At 33.4% G+C, this 17,199-nt stretch overlaps 1 protein-coding gene and 1 long non-coding RNA gene across 2 annotated transcripts; both read right to left on the reverse strand.

Annotated features, from left to right (window-relative positions):
- Positions 1–281: 281 nt before the first annotated feature.
- Positions 282–7,408, reverse strand: LOC146939390 (zinc finger CCCH domain protein). The gene is made up of 6 exons (XM_085753063.1): positions 6,920–7,408; positions 5,115–5,291; positions 4,406–4,531; positions 4,005–4,202; positions 2,656–2,820; positions 282–849 (listed from the first exon to the last, which is right to left on the reverse strand). Exons 1-6 carry the CDS (start codon positions 7,187–7,189, stop codon positions 448–450), a joined length of 1,338 nt encoding a protein of 445 aa, XP_085609189.1. The 5' UTR covers positions 7,190–7,408; the 3' UTR covers positions 282–447.
- A 1,311-nt stretch (positions 7,409–8,719) lies between these two features.
- Positions 8,720–9,825, reverse strand: LOC146939391 (uncharacterized). Its single transcript, XR_015031637.1, has 2 exons — positions 9,189–9,825; positions 8,720–9,055 (listed from the first exon to the last, which is right to left on the reverse strand). It is a non-coding gene; the product is annotated as an uncharacterized LOC146939391 (long non-coding RNA).
- Between the last annotated feature and the right edge of the window lie 7,374 nt (positions 9,826–17,199).

Consider the following 17,199-nt stretch of genomic DNA (forward strand, 5'->3'; position numbering starts at 1 on the left):
CTGAAATAATGGCAAGCTGTTTCATATTTAAATGAACACCAACCGTAATCACACAAGATTAGTGGTTAGTTCTGCAAAAGAAAGTTCTCAATATGGACTCAAGATCACGAAAACAGTATGAATTGAAATAAACAAATCTTGGTAATATATCACTGTCACTTAATTACGTATCATTTAGCAATTTGCCGTTTGACAAGCACTAAATGCACTTGACGAAATAGTCTACACTCAACTGACGCTTCAGTGTATCATGGTGCACATACGAAAATAGAGAACTGAAATGCGAAAAAACAGTACTTTGATATACAGAACCGTTCTTTTTTAGTTACGCAATATAAGGTACAAAATTACATCAAGCTAATGTCACCCACGATATATAAAACGAGCAACATATAAATAACAGATCATAAAGGCATAATAAAAATGTATAAATAGAAGAATTTCATGTTATTTTGCGTCCTTTCCAGCTATAGAAGAGATGCTCTTCACTTCAGAACTCGTCGAGTCCTTTACAATCACCTCAGAACTCTTTATATCCTTTCCTGATATGGGAGATGAAATGCCTCTTGTTAATTCTGATCCCATGCCAAGATTGGCATCTGAAGACATTGATAGGGATGTGGCAGACGGAGTATTAGAATCGAGGGGCATAATAGGCACTGGGGGTAAGTTAAGAGGATTAACTTCAGAGACTTCCTCATTGCTCTCGTCTAAGTACACAACATCCTGCATCGTAAGTTGATGATATTCAACGACCTCCCTCAGAAAGCGATTCTCACGAGCATAAACTGAGTTCTCATGAGCCAAGCGAGCTTTCTCAGCTAGAAGAGTTTCAAGTTGCAGTCGTATCTGTAAGGGAAATGCTATCATTAAAATACAGAAAATTTAGGTGAAATGAGTAGTGTTGGAGAACATTTTAGAACATTTTTGAAAACAACACAATGTGGTTAAAACCTGAATAACCAAATCAATTGACTTAACACCGAATTATAAACCAGAGGTGGGATAAACACAAACTTTATAGTTCCACATTTGGGTAAAGCTTCTTGGTTCTTTACGAGTGTCTTCAAAGGGGAAGCAGGGAGAGTGGTAAAAGTATTCTCTTTTAATAGAAGAAATTAGAGTTGAGAAAAAAGGGAGTAAGTACAAACAATAGAGGTTAACATAGGAAGGGAATCCAAATACATCTAGTCTTTTGGAAACTTGCACCATATAATATGTGTTTAACTAATTCTATAGTAGAACCATATGATATTATCTAGAAAACATGCAAATGAAATTTTAGATTAAGGGGTCATTTGAAAGAGCTTAATGTATGACAAACACTTGTGTAAAATGTTTAAAAGAACAAAAAAATAGTTTATGATATATTCATAAGTTGTTTTCATCTATTTTCTTAAGCTCAATAGAACAGCAACAGCTTGTATATTATCTTATACAGAGCTAATACAAAGGATATATTGAAAAATATCACAAACTTCAGAGAATCATGGCAGACCATGCTCCCCTTTGCCCACCTTTGCACAGTACACTTTATGCTTTAATACAAAATAAGTTCTCCAAAATCCATGTATAGAAATAGTTTGACCATCTCATGGCCAACATCATTTCTATTGGACTTCACATTATATGATTCATGTAATTGAGTTCTATAAACAATGTGCACATTTCAAAGCATCTAATAACTATACAGTTGAAACAGAGAAGCCAATTTAGGGTATAGTCAAACCCCAGCTTTAAAATAATTGAACTCTGAATATTTAAGGCCTATTTGGTTGGAGAAGAAGCTCTGTGTTCATTCCTTGTTTTCACTAACTACCAAAATGCCATTTTCATTTTTCTTGTTTTCAAAATTTATACATAAAGCAGTAAATTATGGTTGTTTTCACTGTTTTCTATACAATACTTTGAAAACAAGAAATGCAGTCAAAATAACATGATTTTTTGGTGATTGTTAGTTACTAGTGAAAACTTCAACTGCAAACAAAAAATGTGTTGTCAAACCAAAGAGGCCCCTATATTACAGCCCCATCCAACTCTTTGACATTTGGTTTTGATGATTTTTATTCTTACTACTCAAAGAGAATAGGTCTCATGATTTATACATGTTTAATTTAGTAGAGAAATGCTGATTTTTATTATACACAAGCCCTCTCCACCCATACCAATTTAATAGACAACAATCATTCAAGACCAAGAATACTTTAAACTGTGACAAAAAAACTTGAGACAACCGAAAAGAAGCAGGCAACATCATCACTAAAGAAGCATTCTAAGTTTGAAGCCAAACTCAAAACCCCCTGCAGGGGTAGCATTAAATACTCATCCAATACACAAGACTCCCACCATATGGGGCTTGAAGTAGATTAAATATAAGCAGTTACACCTTCACGAGTACAAAATATTGGGAGTTTGGTAAGAAGTACTATATATCCAAAAAAGATATTTTGTAATTAGTAACCACAGCAAAAGTAATCGATGGTTGTAGTCATAAGATGAGTTTGCAAAAGCGATAGTTGTTTATATCACAGGGAGTTATGAAACATGTGAAACGAACAACATATGACATGATAACCATCAACTTCTATCTCACGAAAAGACAAGGGTCATAATGAAACTGAAAAAGAGAAGTCAACAAACAAAAAGGATGCATACCAAATCATCATCATCTTGGCTATCTCCCCTTTCGCGATTTACACGGAGGATTTTATTTTCTTCCTCTAGTTGAGCACATCGATCCTTTGCAAATGCCAGATCAGCCTTGACAGTCTTCAACTCCCGAAGAAGCAGTTTTGCTTTGGCAGCCATTGCCATTGCAACCTGCAACGAAATCCAGATGGCAAAAAATGCTTCAAAGACATTCATATCTTCTGATAAATAACAAACTCACTCAAAATAAACCTGTTTCTTAGGGTAGAGAGGGAAGGATATATAAAATCAAGAATATTAATGACAATCCGTTACCTTAAAAAAACCATGAGAAAGACAAGAAAATGAAGAAACATAATTATCTACTATTGAAAGAATCCAAAATATAAGAGCCGTAAAAAAAGAGTGAGAGTGAGGCTGGAAAACCTAAAACTAACACCAAATTATTAGTACCATCACTCTTGTTTCAGCGGTCAGACGTCATGTCCGTAAGATGGACCTAGGAAAACTATGGCCCTGGGTAGGCTTTAGAACCTCAGATATTTACAGATGATTATAGGTTCACAGCTTAATTTTGTGACAGATGGAACTAGTGATTAGAAGGTCAATAGATAGCTGGATTTAATAGATATATTGAATGAAACTAGAGGAAAGAAGCATCATTTAGGAATCCGATTACTTGTGTCAAAAATTAGCATATATTTTTGCTTTAGATGAGGAAAAAAAATTACCCTTTGTCATCAGAAAATTAGAGTAGTAAATAATTGTGCTGGGCAGCTATATAGCACTCAAAAAACACAAATGTTATTTGTAATTTTAGGAATTCAAAAGACAAAGAATAAAAATAATGGTTTAACACTCGAATACTTTCTAAGCATGTTTTAAACATACATCAATATGGTCTATATTTCCATATCCGTGTACAAACAAACACAGATCTTTAATATATGGTATTTCAAGAGGTACTTATGTTTTGGACTTCGATGTGTGATAGTCACTGTATTGTGTCAATTTGTATCTTGTACACCATATCTATGTATTTGCTTCATAGAATAAATCGGTTTCCATGAATCATTCCTATATTGAGGCCTTTGATAGACAAACACACTCAAATTGTTCTACCTTTAATAGTATCACAATTCTTAGATTTGTTGAATCTGATAACAGAAGATATTTAAAAACAACCAACACAAAAATGCAGTATAATTTAGAGAAAACACATGCAAAAATTTGAGGAAGATAAAATTTTAAAAACAAACAACATAGGGCAAGAATGTTAAACATCTGATGCTACCGTACTTAACCACACGTGTACTTTTACCACATTAAAAAGTGATACACAGTTGCCACCTTACGTCGCGAGATGCCTTCAGCTGAAGTTCTTGATCTCCTTGCGTTGGCGACATCTGGGACCGCAACTGGGGTTCTTGCAACGTTGTAGAATGGTTTGTTTCCTGACTCTGTCCTACAAAGTTCCCAGGCTTTTTCCTGATATGTTTACGGGTTTCCTGAATGATATCTGAAGTCCTATTCTCAACAATTGTAAAACCTTCCTGCAAACACGAATTGCATGGGTATAATAAGATCACAAAGCATATCCTTATGGAAGAGGGAAAGGAGAATATGTAGATACACTCAGAAGTTCAAAATAATAGGATATGATAAACGACCTACTGTAACACATTCCCATAATCCCATCCCTGTCTATTGCTTAAGTAAAAAACTTATAAGTGGAATTTTTTTTATCAAAGCTCACCTCCAAAGATTTACCAATGGTGCCACCGATATGAGTAAGAGAAGATGTGATAGCATCTAATCCCTTAATAATTGTCGGACTGTCCCTTTTGAGATTGCCCTCCTCTAAGTGATTCGAATTTTGGACCTGCACAGAGAATGACACTAGCATCCAATTTCATGGTTCAAAAATAATGAATAAGCAATTAATTTACTAATCAGATGAAACTACGAAAAAATTAAGCGAAAATGATGTATATGGCCCCCCATTTGATGTTCTGCTAATATCATCTCAATGTAGTTTCCATTTCTAATCTAAAACTGATACTGGTCGAGCAGATTTACTGCATTTTTTTCTTGTACTCTGAAGTGCTACACAGATTTCCTTTCCTTACCTTCCTTTTATATGTATTTCTCCTTCTTTCTTTTTATTTGATATTAATCCTTTTATTTCTATTAAAAAATATATAACAGTTGTATAAAAGATATTAAACCTTAACATTCTAATCTATACAATTCCAACTTTTTCAGGAAAATATCTATATCTCTTTCAAAATGCAACACTACATTTTGTATGCAACTGAGATTACAAATTTTACAGCAATATTGCTATTTACACTGATTAACCCACGACCACATTATGTTACCAAAATATTTTTGCAGAAAAAGCTGGAGCTACAAATCAATGAATCCTATCTCTGAGGACTTGAGAGAGATAAACATTAACTCACCTTTCCCCTTGAGGTTACGCCAGGATATTGTGACCTTGTTGTCCCAGGTATTTCAGATTCTGGTGTAACACTATCATCCTCAATGATTGATTTTGCTTTCCTAGCTAGAACGCCCCAAAATCCACTCTTGGGCTCATTCAATTTCTTCATAGACGTATACTCATATGCTCTAGAATCCTATATTTACAAACACCGCACTATGTTTAGCAAAATTAACTTAAAATTTTGAAACAGAATGACACGTTCAACAGATTCTAAAAAAACAAATTTTAAAAAATAAAATAAAAAAAATAAGCTTATGCCACACATGCATTTCGAATCTTCACTGCATTCATGTGACCTCAGCAATAGCTTTAGGTTGTATGTCCATAATTGTAACAAATAGATCTTGCAGATATCTCATCTAATTTTGCATTACAACAAATTTGGAACTGGAGTTGTATGGGCATCAATAATTAAATAAAGCTGGGCATCAATAATTAAATAAAGCTGGGCATCAATAATTAAATAAAGCAGCTTCAACATCTGAATTGTGAGTAATATCAACCAAAGAATTCATGCAACAAGAAAAATAACCAAAAAAGATAAAGTAAGGAATCCTCAGAGAAATAGTCACAGACACACACACTGATACTAAATGCGAGACATTGCTTTGCTCATATGAAGGTCTTCTAAGGATTTGGAGGCAATAGGGTCTGTGAGCTAGTTTGAATAAACTTTCCAATATACTATAGCAAGAGAAAGGTTGTAACTAATATCTCATAAATTGAACTGAACTTCAACACTGTAACTTCTAGGAAAAAAAATCCCTCTTTTAAGGCATCTATACATACTTAAAAGAACTTTTTGGTAAGTTAATAAAACTTTATTTCAGTTGAGATTCTCCCATCAACTAGAAGCTAGTCCAAACTCAAAGGTTTTCGCTAATTTTCTTAAAGTTGATGCCGATTTGAATTGCCCATATATACCCATTGTATATGCTACACAGGGCAACACAAACCTTGCAAAGCCAGAGGGCTTCCATTGCCTACTCACACTTGACCTTGCGCAGGCAACAATATGCCAATAAAAGGTATGATCCTTTAACCAGTACGCAGTGCATTTGTTAAAGGGAAAATAGTTACCCGTAAATAGTTTTCCATTTTTCCAAGTTTTTTTTTGGAAACTCGGTATCTGGCTCAAAGACTACCTAATATGGGGGACCAGGGGTGTGTGTGTGTGTGGGGGGGGGGGCAATTGAAGCCAAACCAAAGGTTTGTAGAGACTGGCCCAAACATAAAATGTTGGCACCTGGGGGATTTGAACATGAAACCAAACGAAAAGCACGCTCATAGGTCCATTTTTTCCAGCTTCGCGCTAAAGATTTTGCAATCAAGTACTATTTTTTTAATGGCAAATGTTAGTAATTAGATTAATATTTTACTCCTTCCAACGAGTTTGAACCCAGAACCTCCAACTCTTTTTCTCTTAGCTCAAACTAGTTGAGCTACCCAACCCCCTTGCAATTGAGTATCTTTGACACACAGAGAAACAAGGGAGGTTTTCAAACTGAATTATTTCAACCAATTTCTCTATCTCTTCAACTTTTAGAAAGATTTTGAATCTTCTACCTCTAACTAATTTTCTTCCATCTTAAAAAAACTATATATCATACATATCATCAATCAACAATAAGAATACTTCAAAATTCATATGCTGCATTTATCAAAAATAAATGAAAAAATCATACTCTACAGCAAAATAATCATCAATACACTCTAATTTGCATTATTAAACAAAAACAGCAAAAAAAAACAGAGAGAGACCTTGGAGGATGGAGGAGCAATAGGAGTAGGTTGAGACCGCGGAGAAGAGAGATTGGAGTGACCATAAAGCGACGAAAGCGAAGAATCACGACGCGCTGAAGAAGCTCTAATAGCTTTAGCAGCAAGAGAATCCGAAGTTGAAGAAGTGTCAACGCCATCATTACTCGAAGAAGACGGTGTAATAATTGGATTAGGGTTTCGAATTGCTTCGTCTTCGAATAGCGAAGGAGAAGATTTAGAAGTTCCGTATTGTCTCCTTCTATACGCCATTGAAAATTCAACCTCCTCGAATTCTGGATCCAATCGAAACGGTTATCGGCACCGTAACGCTCAGCGCGGTTTTGATTCTTCCAGAATCTTCGTCGGTGACGGTAGTGAGTGGTGGCTCGATTTGGGATCCGATCATGAACCGGTGAATAATCAATTTTCAATACGGAAGTGAAGAACTCTGATGCGACCGGGTTTATTACATCACATCAAATTGATATTAGTATTAAAATAACTAAAAATATTTCATTTATAACATGATGATGAGAATAATTCGGTTTTGGTCTATAGGTAAGGGTCTTGTTTGAATCCAACCATCTTATTTATTCACTTTAAAAAAGATAAATTTTAGTCACCGAACTATTTGAAAAAAATATATTAATATCAATAGAATTTATGTATGTATTTGATAATGGGAAAATTTTATGGTGAAGTTCTTCAATTGACTTTTTCAGTGAAATTACCCTATCTCTAATAATAATACGCCACGTTTTTAAAGGATGTTATGTCATAATGATGGTTGCAAGGTGATTATAGTGTCGGTGATGAAGGTGAATATGATGAAATTGATGGTGATGATTTTAAATCATTCTTTCCATATTGTCATCACTTTAGCCTGATTTGAATGAGGCTAATGCAAGATTTGAATAAGCTTTTTCGGTTTGCATAAATTCTATGTTGTGTTTTTTATTATATTTTATTTATGGTTTATACTTTTATGACATTTTCTTTTTCGATTGATACTCTATTGTTTGAGTGTTTGTCTTTTATGTTTTGTTGGATGACTAAAACCTTACAATGATAGGTTCATTTTGTACATAAATTTGATTGGTATGGATTTTTCATTGTTTATCTATTCCTCTTATAGATTGTAGGAATATTTGTTCAATTTTTGTTAGTTGAGGTGTACATATTGATTTAGTTGTTGCACCTTGGTTTTTGGCTCATTGTTATCTTCATTTCTGTTTTGATACTTCTGTAATTTTTATTTTTTTCTTCTTCTTAATAATGTCGGGGGAAACATATATGTCCGGGGAGCAATCTCCCAGCCATTAAAACAATTTCAAAACCAAAAAATCGGTTTTGCCATCAAAATGAAGGGGTGTATATAAGTGTGTGTTTTCCCTCGAATAGTACCTAGGTTATTTTTTTAACACTTGTACGAGTTTTTTGACACATGTCATATGAGTGTCCCACAAGCGTCAAACATTGTTCCAATGAGTGTCGAAGAAAGGGAAAAAGAATATTTTTTTTGGGACAATTGTCATAGCTTTTCGACATGTGTCATACGAATGTTAGACGCCGAAGAGTGTAAGACACTGTTAGAGGCCTCATTCTAGAGATATATGTGCTTAATAGATTGGACCATCTTGTTGAAAATAATGAATCAAATCATTATCATGACGATTGGAATCACCTAAGCAAAGTGGACTCATGGATATGTTCATGATATGCGGTAGGGTTAGAGAGAATGGGATATGCTTGAATTGAAGGTTTTGGTGATATATATAAAATTAATAGAGAATAACACAATCATAACAATGTTACTTGTTTTCATATTTTATTTTCATTACCATCACCTTGGAGCGCAAAGCAATAACTATACATGTCTTGAAATTTTAAAAGAGAAAATCATTCAAATTATTTGGTGCCGACACCATAAAAAAATGAAACCTCATTAAATATTCTAGCAAGTTGTTTGTGTACTCTCTTGGATGTGACACTAAATATAGAATCACGGGGTCATAAAATCTATTGGGTCAAACATTTTAACACATTTACATTGTTTCTTTTTACACGTTAGATGAAACTCGGGCATGCATCGCATAGTTCTTGGACAATCAGAAGGAAACGCACATCTAATACCCGCTGTAATGAAAAAAGAGAATAAAATGTAACTAAAATGGGATATAATATTATTTTTTTGGTACAAAAATGGGATATAATATTATTTACAAATTACAAAAGAAAAATTGAAAAGGATAAAATTAAATTGGCTTACCATGAACGTTCGTTGAAACCAGAAAAAAGGAAATAGAAATAACCATAACATAAACAAACTTGATAATTTCAACCATATTCCTCCACCCAACCTTTTCATGTAACACATAGTTTCATAACTTTCTAATTTATAAAGTTAATACTCTCCTAACATGAATTAAATAGTTTTAAATACTTTTGAGGTTGTAAAAAGCTTTCTCATTGTATGTCACTTAAGTACATCAATATGTTGTTTTTCCCTTTAGCATAATTAGTAAAGATGTCACATAAAAAAAATATGAATATCTTAATTTTTATTTTATTTTTCACTTTGTAACTTTCCATTATTTTATAACCTTTCATGATAGAAAAGAAAAAATCACAAGTTTATTTTTTTGTAAAAATTATAATGCAAAAACATTATATGGAAAAAGCAACAACCCATCTAAGACGGCATCTCAAGACCACCACAAATCATTTAAAGGCACCCCAAGAAATATATTATAAGGAAAATAAGAGAACACTTGTTGAAACAAAACATAAACGGAAAAAAAGATAACAATAACATAAACAAATTTAATAATTTCAGCCATATTTCTCCACCCTATGTTTTTCCTTTAACAAATAAGTTTTATCATTTTATAATTTATAAATCTAATCCTACTTCCTTCAAAAAAAAAAAAATCTAATCCTACTATTACATTAATAAATAGTTTTAAACGCTTTTGGAGTTTTGAAAAATAGTTCTTGAAATAGGATCACTCTAAAATGTCTCTTAAGTACAACAATGTATTGAGTTCATCTCTTTAGCACGCTTTGTAAAAAGGTCAATTAAAAAACTTATCATTCATCCTTTTCTTATTTTATAAATTTCCATTATTTTATAACCTTTCATGATATGAAATGGTAAATAAAAAAATTTGTCTTTGTTTACAAAAAAATAGAGTGCAAAGGCATTTTATGGCATAAATGATACCCCAACTAAGATGACATCCCAAGACCATCATGTATCATTTGAAGACACCCAGATAAATATATTAAAATAAAAATAAAAATGAGATAAAATTCATTGAAACAAGATAAAGGGAAATAAAAATAATTATAAGATTAACAAACTTCACAATTTCCGCAATGGGAAATGTTAACTTTTTGTTATGGTTTTGGGGGAGAAAGTCATGTTTCTCTCTCTAACATATTTCTCCACCTTCTCTCTAAAAACCAGTAACGTCGATCAACTATTCCTCTAACCCTAAATACAAACCTGCCATCATCATGTAGCTTTAGCGGTTGGTGGTGTGATGAGGGTCTCCTTCCTCCTCACCACCACTCCTTTTTCGGCGCGGTTTCACACTCTTTCCTTCCGATGGCAGTAAATACACATGTTTAACTCTTTTTCGTCGCCGGTCATCTGGTTCGATGTCATTCTTGGGATGTGATGGTTGGGTCAGTTTCAGATTCTTCTTTTTGGGTGGTTTGTGGTTCTGTTTTGGAGCATGTTCCAATTTTTGGATTTCAATCTGTTTTCGTTCCACATCGGTGGCGAAGGAGCGTGCTTCCGTCGTCATGAAGGTGCTTTGTTTTTGGGAGCTTTGTTCGCTGTTTTTCTTTTTGTTGTTATGTGTTGTTTTTATTTATGTTGTTGTATTCTGTTGTTGTTGTTGATGTTCATAGACCATGAGGGATTAGATTTGCCTTTTTTTTGCAGTGGATTGTTTGTTTCAAAAACCATAAAGGGTCTGGTGTGTGATTTAAAAACCCGAAAGGGTCTGATTCGTTCAACCCGAAAGGGACTGGTTATTGTCATTGACGTATTGGACTTATCACTCGATCTAAGTTCTTACGTGTTTGTTTCGAACTATTGTGTTTGGTGGTATGATTTTTCGATTCTATGATATTCCAGATTTGTTGAGATATGCAGGTTTCGACAGGTCATGTCTACCTTCACTCTGGTTTTGCACGAAAGAGCTTTTTATGCTTGTTGTTGATCATTGAGTTGTTGGTACTTGGATTTTGATACTGTGTTGGCGGTCGATCCATTCGCCATATTTAAAATCTAATTGTTATCTGCAAATTTTTACTTTTCATACTTTTTTTGTAATCTGGTTTTGCACCCGTACGCAGGTTCGCTGGATTGCCCTTGTGATGAGTGAATTTTTGTTATGATAGATTAGAGTAGATCCACTTGGACTGTTTTATCACGTTGTATTCTTTAGGTTATTCCTGGGTCAGATCTAATGTCCCCCCAATCTTTGTATCTCTTTGTTTTTATTTAATATATATTTCTCCTTTGCTTAAAAAAAATCCGCAATATTCATCCACCTAGCATTTTTCATGTAACAAATAGCTTAATCACTTTATAATTTATATAGTTAATCCACTCCTTATATTATTTAAATTGTTTTAAGCGCTTTTTGAGTTTTAAAAAAAATAAAATAAATTAGATCATCGTTAAATGTATCTTAAATACATCAATATGTTGTGTTTTTTCTTTTAACACACTTATTAAATAGGTCACATAGAAAGCATAACAATCATAAAAAATTCTTTTTTTTTTCTTTAATAAATTTCCATTATTTTATAATCTTTCATTATAGAAAATGAAAAATCATATAAAGTTTGTTTTGATTGCAAAAATTATAGAACAGGGGCCTTATATGTCAGAAATGGCATCTCAAGACCACCACCTATCATTTGTAGGCAATCGAATAAATATATTGAAAATAAATAAATAAATAAGAGGACTCATGAGGTCCAAACCAATTTCAGTTTACTTATTTTCACATTACATACTTCTATCTCTATACATAAAATTTCAAAACTATAAAATCTCCACCACACCAGAGCTAAAAACTCGCATGAGGCAGCCTCTCAGATGCAACCACCACAAATCTCCTGACCTCTATTATTCCACCCCCTTTCTCTCATGTGATATCCTTTGATCTAGGTTTATCCCTCTGATAGCTAACTGCGCATGTTAATTGCACGATAATCCTTACGTGTGGGGTCTTGCTAATTCAAAGGTAATTGAAACATAAACTAAATTTGACATTCCTAGGTTTCCAAAGGCAACGAAGGACAATGTTTACGAAGTTCTTCCCGTCTATAAATCTTAGGACACTCACAGCACATTCTCCTTCTCCCCTTGGTAGTTCTACAAACGGGCAACCCTATCAGTGTCTACCTTACCAAGAGGTCAAGGACAATGGTCTCACTAGGTTCATCAGATTTTACTTGGTATTAGTAATGTCACCTCCTAAGTACTTACTACTAAGGTCAACTTGCTTTCGGTATCTTTCGTCTAGTTATTAATCACTTACTTTCTCGATAGATAGATAGATATTAGTATAAAAGATATAAATATCAAAGCATCAAGATAGTAATATCAATATTAAGCTTTGTCACAACATAAGTACCTTATCATGGGTTGCACTTCGCCGGAATAAATTAATCCTAATGAAACTTGATAGCGAACACAAAGTATACTAAAATAAACGACATTAAATTAAATATTTATCCAACAAAACAAATAGAAGTTTATCTTAAAACCCTAGCCTATAAATATCTAGTTAAACATGATAACTAAGTCAAAATACAAAAAAATAAAAACATACCCTAGAAATGATTGGACAATATATAACTTCTCCATGACTCCTAGAATCGCCTTCCTCTTGAACTACTCCAGTTCTGAACGAGAAATTGTGAATCAGGAAGGTGGTATTTATAGGGAAAGTTTTCACCTAACTTTGGCTAAAAACATGGGCGAAAAAGTCATAAAATGTGACTTTTTTTTCGCAAGTCACTGGGCGCTAGGTGCCTCAGCCATGCGCCAGGCGCACTTGCCTTGCATGTTTGGGCGTCAAGCGCCCCCATGCATGCGGATGGGTACTTTTCTTCAACTTTTGGGTGCATGAGCACCTCGTTCTGCGTGTCTAGGCGTTTCAATGCGTTTTCTGTGCTGAAATGCCTGTTTTCTTTCCTTGTTGAGGTGTTTTCTTCATGAATAGAATTACATACTCAAATATAGAAAACATTACAAATGTCCCAAAATCATAGGCAATTGATCTAATACTCCTCTGTTTTGCTGATAAAACATACTATAATAGAGTGAAAATCATGCTAAGAATAACGTAAGATGGCATGCCATCACCCCGCGGGAGATAGCATCACTCTGGAGTTGGAGAGTCGGATGAAGGAATCGTATCCGGAGTTGTTTCCTTCAGGTAATTTTCGGGACGAAAATTCTTTAAGGGGGGAGAGTTGTAGCGACCCGATTTTTAGGATATTATTTATTTAATTGTTTTATTATTTATTTAACTATTTGATGTGGTTATATTTTTTGGGTTAATTGGATTTTATTAGAAATAGAGGCATTAATGGTATTTTGGTAATTTGGAGAGTGAAGCGCATTTAAGTAAATTTTAGATGAAAGTTATTTTATGAGGTTAGTGGTAACTTTGTAAAATTACTAGAGTTGAGGTAAATGATACAAAGGGAGAATCTAGTGAATTAGAAAGATGAGAGTTAATTGTTAGTAAAAATAATTGAGCCTAATAGATAATAAGAGAGTTAAGCGCAATAGGATGTGTATATAAGACTAGAGAAAGTCTTAACCCTAGTTTTCATAGAATAAAGAGAAAATTGAGAAAGAAGAAAGAAACCGAAGAGAAGAAAGAGGTAGAACAAGCTTGAAGAACAAGTAGAGGGGAAGAATTGGGAGCTATGCTTAATGATTAAAATCTAAGGTATGAGTGTGAGGATTACTTTTCCTAGAATTGATTGGAGATATGGGTAGAAACTTGGTGTTGTTGTTGTGTTTCATGAAAAATGGATTAATTATGTTAATTTTCTTGCTCCTTTGTTTAAGCTAATTTTAAATATGATAAAAGTTGTGAAATGTTGTTGTGTTAAAACCCATGATTGATTACATGGAACAAGTGTTTTTCGGATTTTAGCTTAATTATGTGAAAATCATGACATTGTTGATGATTATTGCTCAAATCATGTTCTAATTGCTTGCTATGTTATTGAGTAAATGAAAGTAGTGAAATTATGTTGATCGATTATATCTAAGGCATGTTTGGTTGTGTTAAGTTATTGTGTTTTAAGTCTTTATTTATTTTATCATATGTGTACTGTTTCGTTTGTTTGATTACATGCTTTGGAAATTTTGAATATGATTTAATTAAGCATGCTATGTAGTACATGAGATTTTGATTTAAATTTTATTAAAGCATAATGTTTCAGGTATGCTCGCAGGATATTAGTTTTCTTGATAGCGCATAGTGGTGTTTTCTTTTCAACATCACATAGCAACTTTGATTCAAAAGAAACATGATAATGTAATACTTATAATTGAGAATTGCTTTTGTTATCCACGTTGCTATTTTTTCCTTATTTTCACTTGGTTCGTTGCTGTTCCAATTACTTACTATACCGTGTGCTGCTCTTTTCATTCAAAGTATGATGTGTATCAAGCACCTTTTCAATATACATGAGCACCAAATAATTGCTAATATTTTGGCTAAAAGAATATGTTATAATTTCATAATGATTTTATATGCATGATAGTGTTATATTGAAATGTATTTTTTCAATTATTTAAATGTGTTTGAAATAATAAATTTTAAACAATGAATCGAATTGGTTATGTGAAATATGTAGAAATAGACGAACTTTAGAAAATAGACGGACTTTGTGAAATTATGAATCATGTCATATTAATTTGTAATTGGTTATATGATAATGATTGGGTGATGAATATTGGTTGAGTTGATTAATGTTATGTGAAGGAAGTATTAAAAATTAAGTTTAAGTGGTGAATCGTCTAAGACATAAATTGACCGAATGAAATAATATTGTTTTATTGATGTGAATGATGGATGTTGGATGATGAGATAATGATGTGTATGCTATGATATATGAATGTTTTGGCAATGATGAATTGTTGATGTGTGGATGTATTGATTTGATACTGCAATGATGTGATGATGGTGTGATATTATATAATGGTGTAAATTATATAATGACGAGTTTTCGTGATGTGCATTGTCGAGTCTATACATGAAGTCCATGCATTCTTGAGTCTATTTGAAGATGAGTTACTGAATAGATGGTGATTAATCCATAAACATATTCTGATTTAAAGACGAAGCTATTCTAAAGACGAGGGATCACTCGGTAATAAACCTCCGATATCCAAAAATGGTACCACATTCATGTAGAGTCGTGTTTAGTACATTGCATGCATATGAATTGATGTGAAAGTCATGTATTCAATGATGTGATGATATGTGATGATGTGTACATGATTATGTGAATACTTGGTGATCTTTGTGCACTTGAGGTGATGGTGTCGAATTGTGAATAATGCGAATTGATTTGGTGATAAGATGATGATGTAAATATTTGATATATCTTGAATTTATGATTTGAAAATTGCTATGGTTATTTATATGGGAATGTTACTTGAGATATTGAATTGTTGATTTATGACATTCGTTGCCTTCAATTTATTTATATGTTCATGATTTTCTATGTTGAGTATTTCTCACCCTTTTGCGGATTTCCACCTATGCCATTCTATTGGGTTGTGTAAACATGCAGGATTGAGGACGCGTGATCGTTATGAGTACTCGGGGATAGCTTGATGCTTCCTTGCTTTATGCATGTTTTTTTTTTGGAGTCTAGTTGTAGGCTTTAATTTAGGACTTTGTTGGGTTTTTCTGTTTATTCTTTTATGTTGGATTATTATGAGAAACCATGATGTGTATGATGTTATACCTTGAGGTGTCAAGATCGTTGGGTATTTGTATTGGCTGCATTGTTGCTAAAACAAATATCCATGTGTTGATGTTGGAAACTATGTTCCAACATGTTTTAGGCAATCTGCTCGAGATGTTGGATATGATGTTTCAACATCCTGACATAGTTCAGTGTGCCTTGTTTTATGCTTGTTTGTATGCGCGCTTTATCTTATTAAGGAATCCACGTCCTCATATCTTGCTGACCAAGTAACGCGCTTATTTGTTCAGAATCAATTGTATTTTATTCCTAAAGGAGTAACAATATTTTAGGGAATCTTTGGATATGCTTGGAGGTTCCGAAAGATGTTCCTACCTTTTAGGACTTTCTATATTTGTTACTGATTCTTGTTACGTAGATCAGCTGAACGATCTACATTGTTCTAAATCCCAACAAGGTTATTTAGCCCACATAGCTTCAATATATAAGGAAGACTTCAAGACCTAATTCATCATTCAAGCCGTCATTTTAAAGAATAATTTTTTAGGGTTTTGAGTCGTGTTCTTTGTGTGTTCTTCTCTTGTATCGTTTTGATGCAAGTCTAGGACTGTTTGTTATTTGTGAGCTTTTCTTGTATCACCTTGATACATGTTAAGGACTGTTTATTGAGTTGTAACTCGTATGCTACACCAAAGCTTTGAAGCAAGGTAGTAGTTTGTGTTTGAAGGTAACTTCATCATTTTGTGTTTTTAATCTGATAATCACAGGGGCTGTGGTTGATTATAGGATAGTGAGATGAGATCTCAGATCTAGGAGTTCCTAGGTTGAAATCAAGACGGGTAGGTCCAGGTCTTAAGTTGTAAGCGTGGTTTGCTGAGAACTTTAGAATAAGGACTACACTAGTGGATTTCCTTCCTAGATTGGTAGCCCCCAGAGTAGGTGTGTTTGTCACTGAACTGGGTCAACAAACTCTCCGTGCCTTTTACTTTCTTGTCATTTATTTTCTTGTGTATTATATGTTTATTTGCATAATGTCGGAACATTAAACACAACATCTATTTTCTGTGTGCTCGGTATTGGAACATCACATAGAACATCTTAATACTAGTGTGCTAGAATTTTCAAAGATGTTGTTGCTATGTTGTTTTATTTTATAAATCTGCTGCGACTGTTTATGAATTTTGAAAATGAAGTATGCATGTTTTGGATTATTGAAGGCGTAGCACCTTGAACCTTGTATTTATCTCTGATTTATTATTAAATAATACATGTGGGGTTTGAGGGTGTTACAA

Source organism: Medicago sativa, chromosome 3 (assembly GCF_051527215.1).
Source record: "Medicago sativa cultivar Bolivia chromosome 3, Bolivia_mono, whole genome shotgun sequence".
Taxonomy (NCBI): domain Eukaryota; kingdom Viridiplantae; phylum Streptophyta; class Magnoliopsida; order Fabales; family Fabaceae; genus Medicago; species Medicago sativa.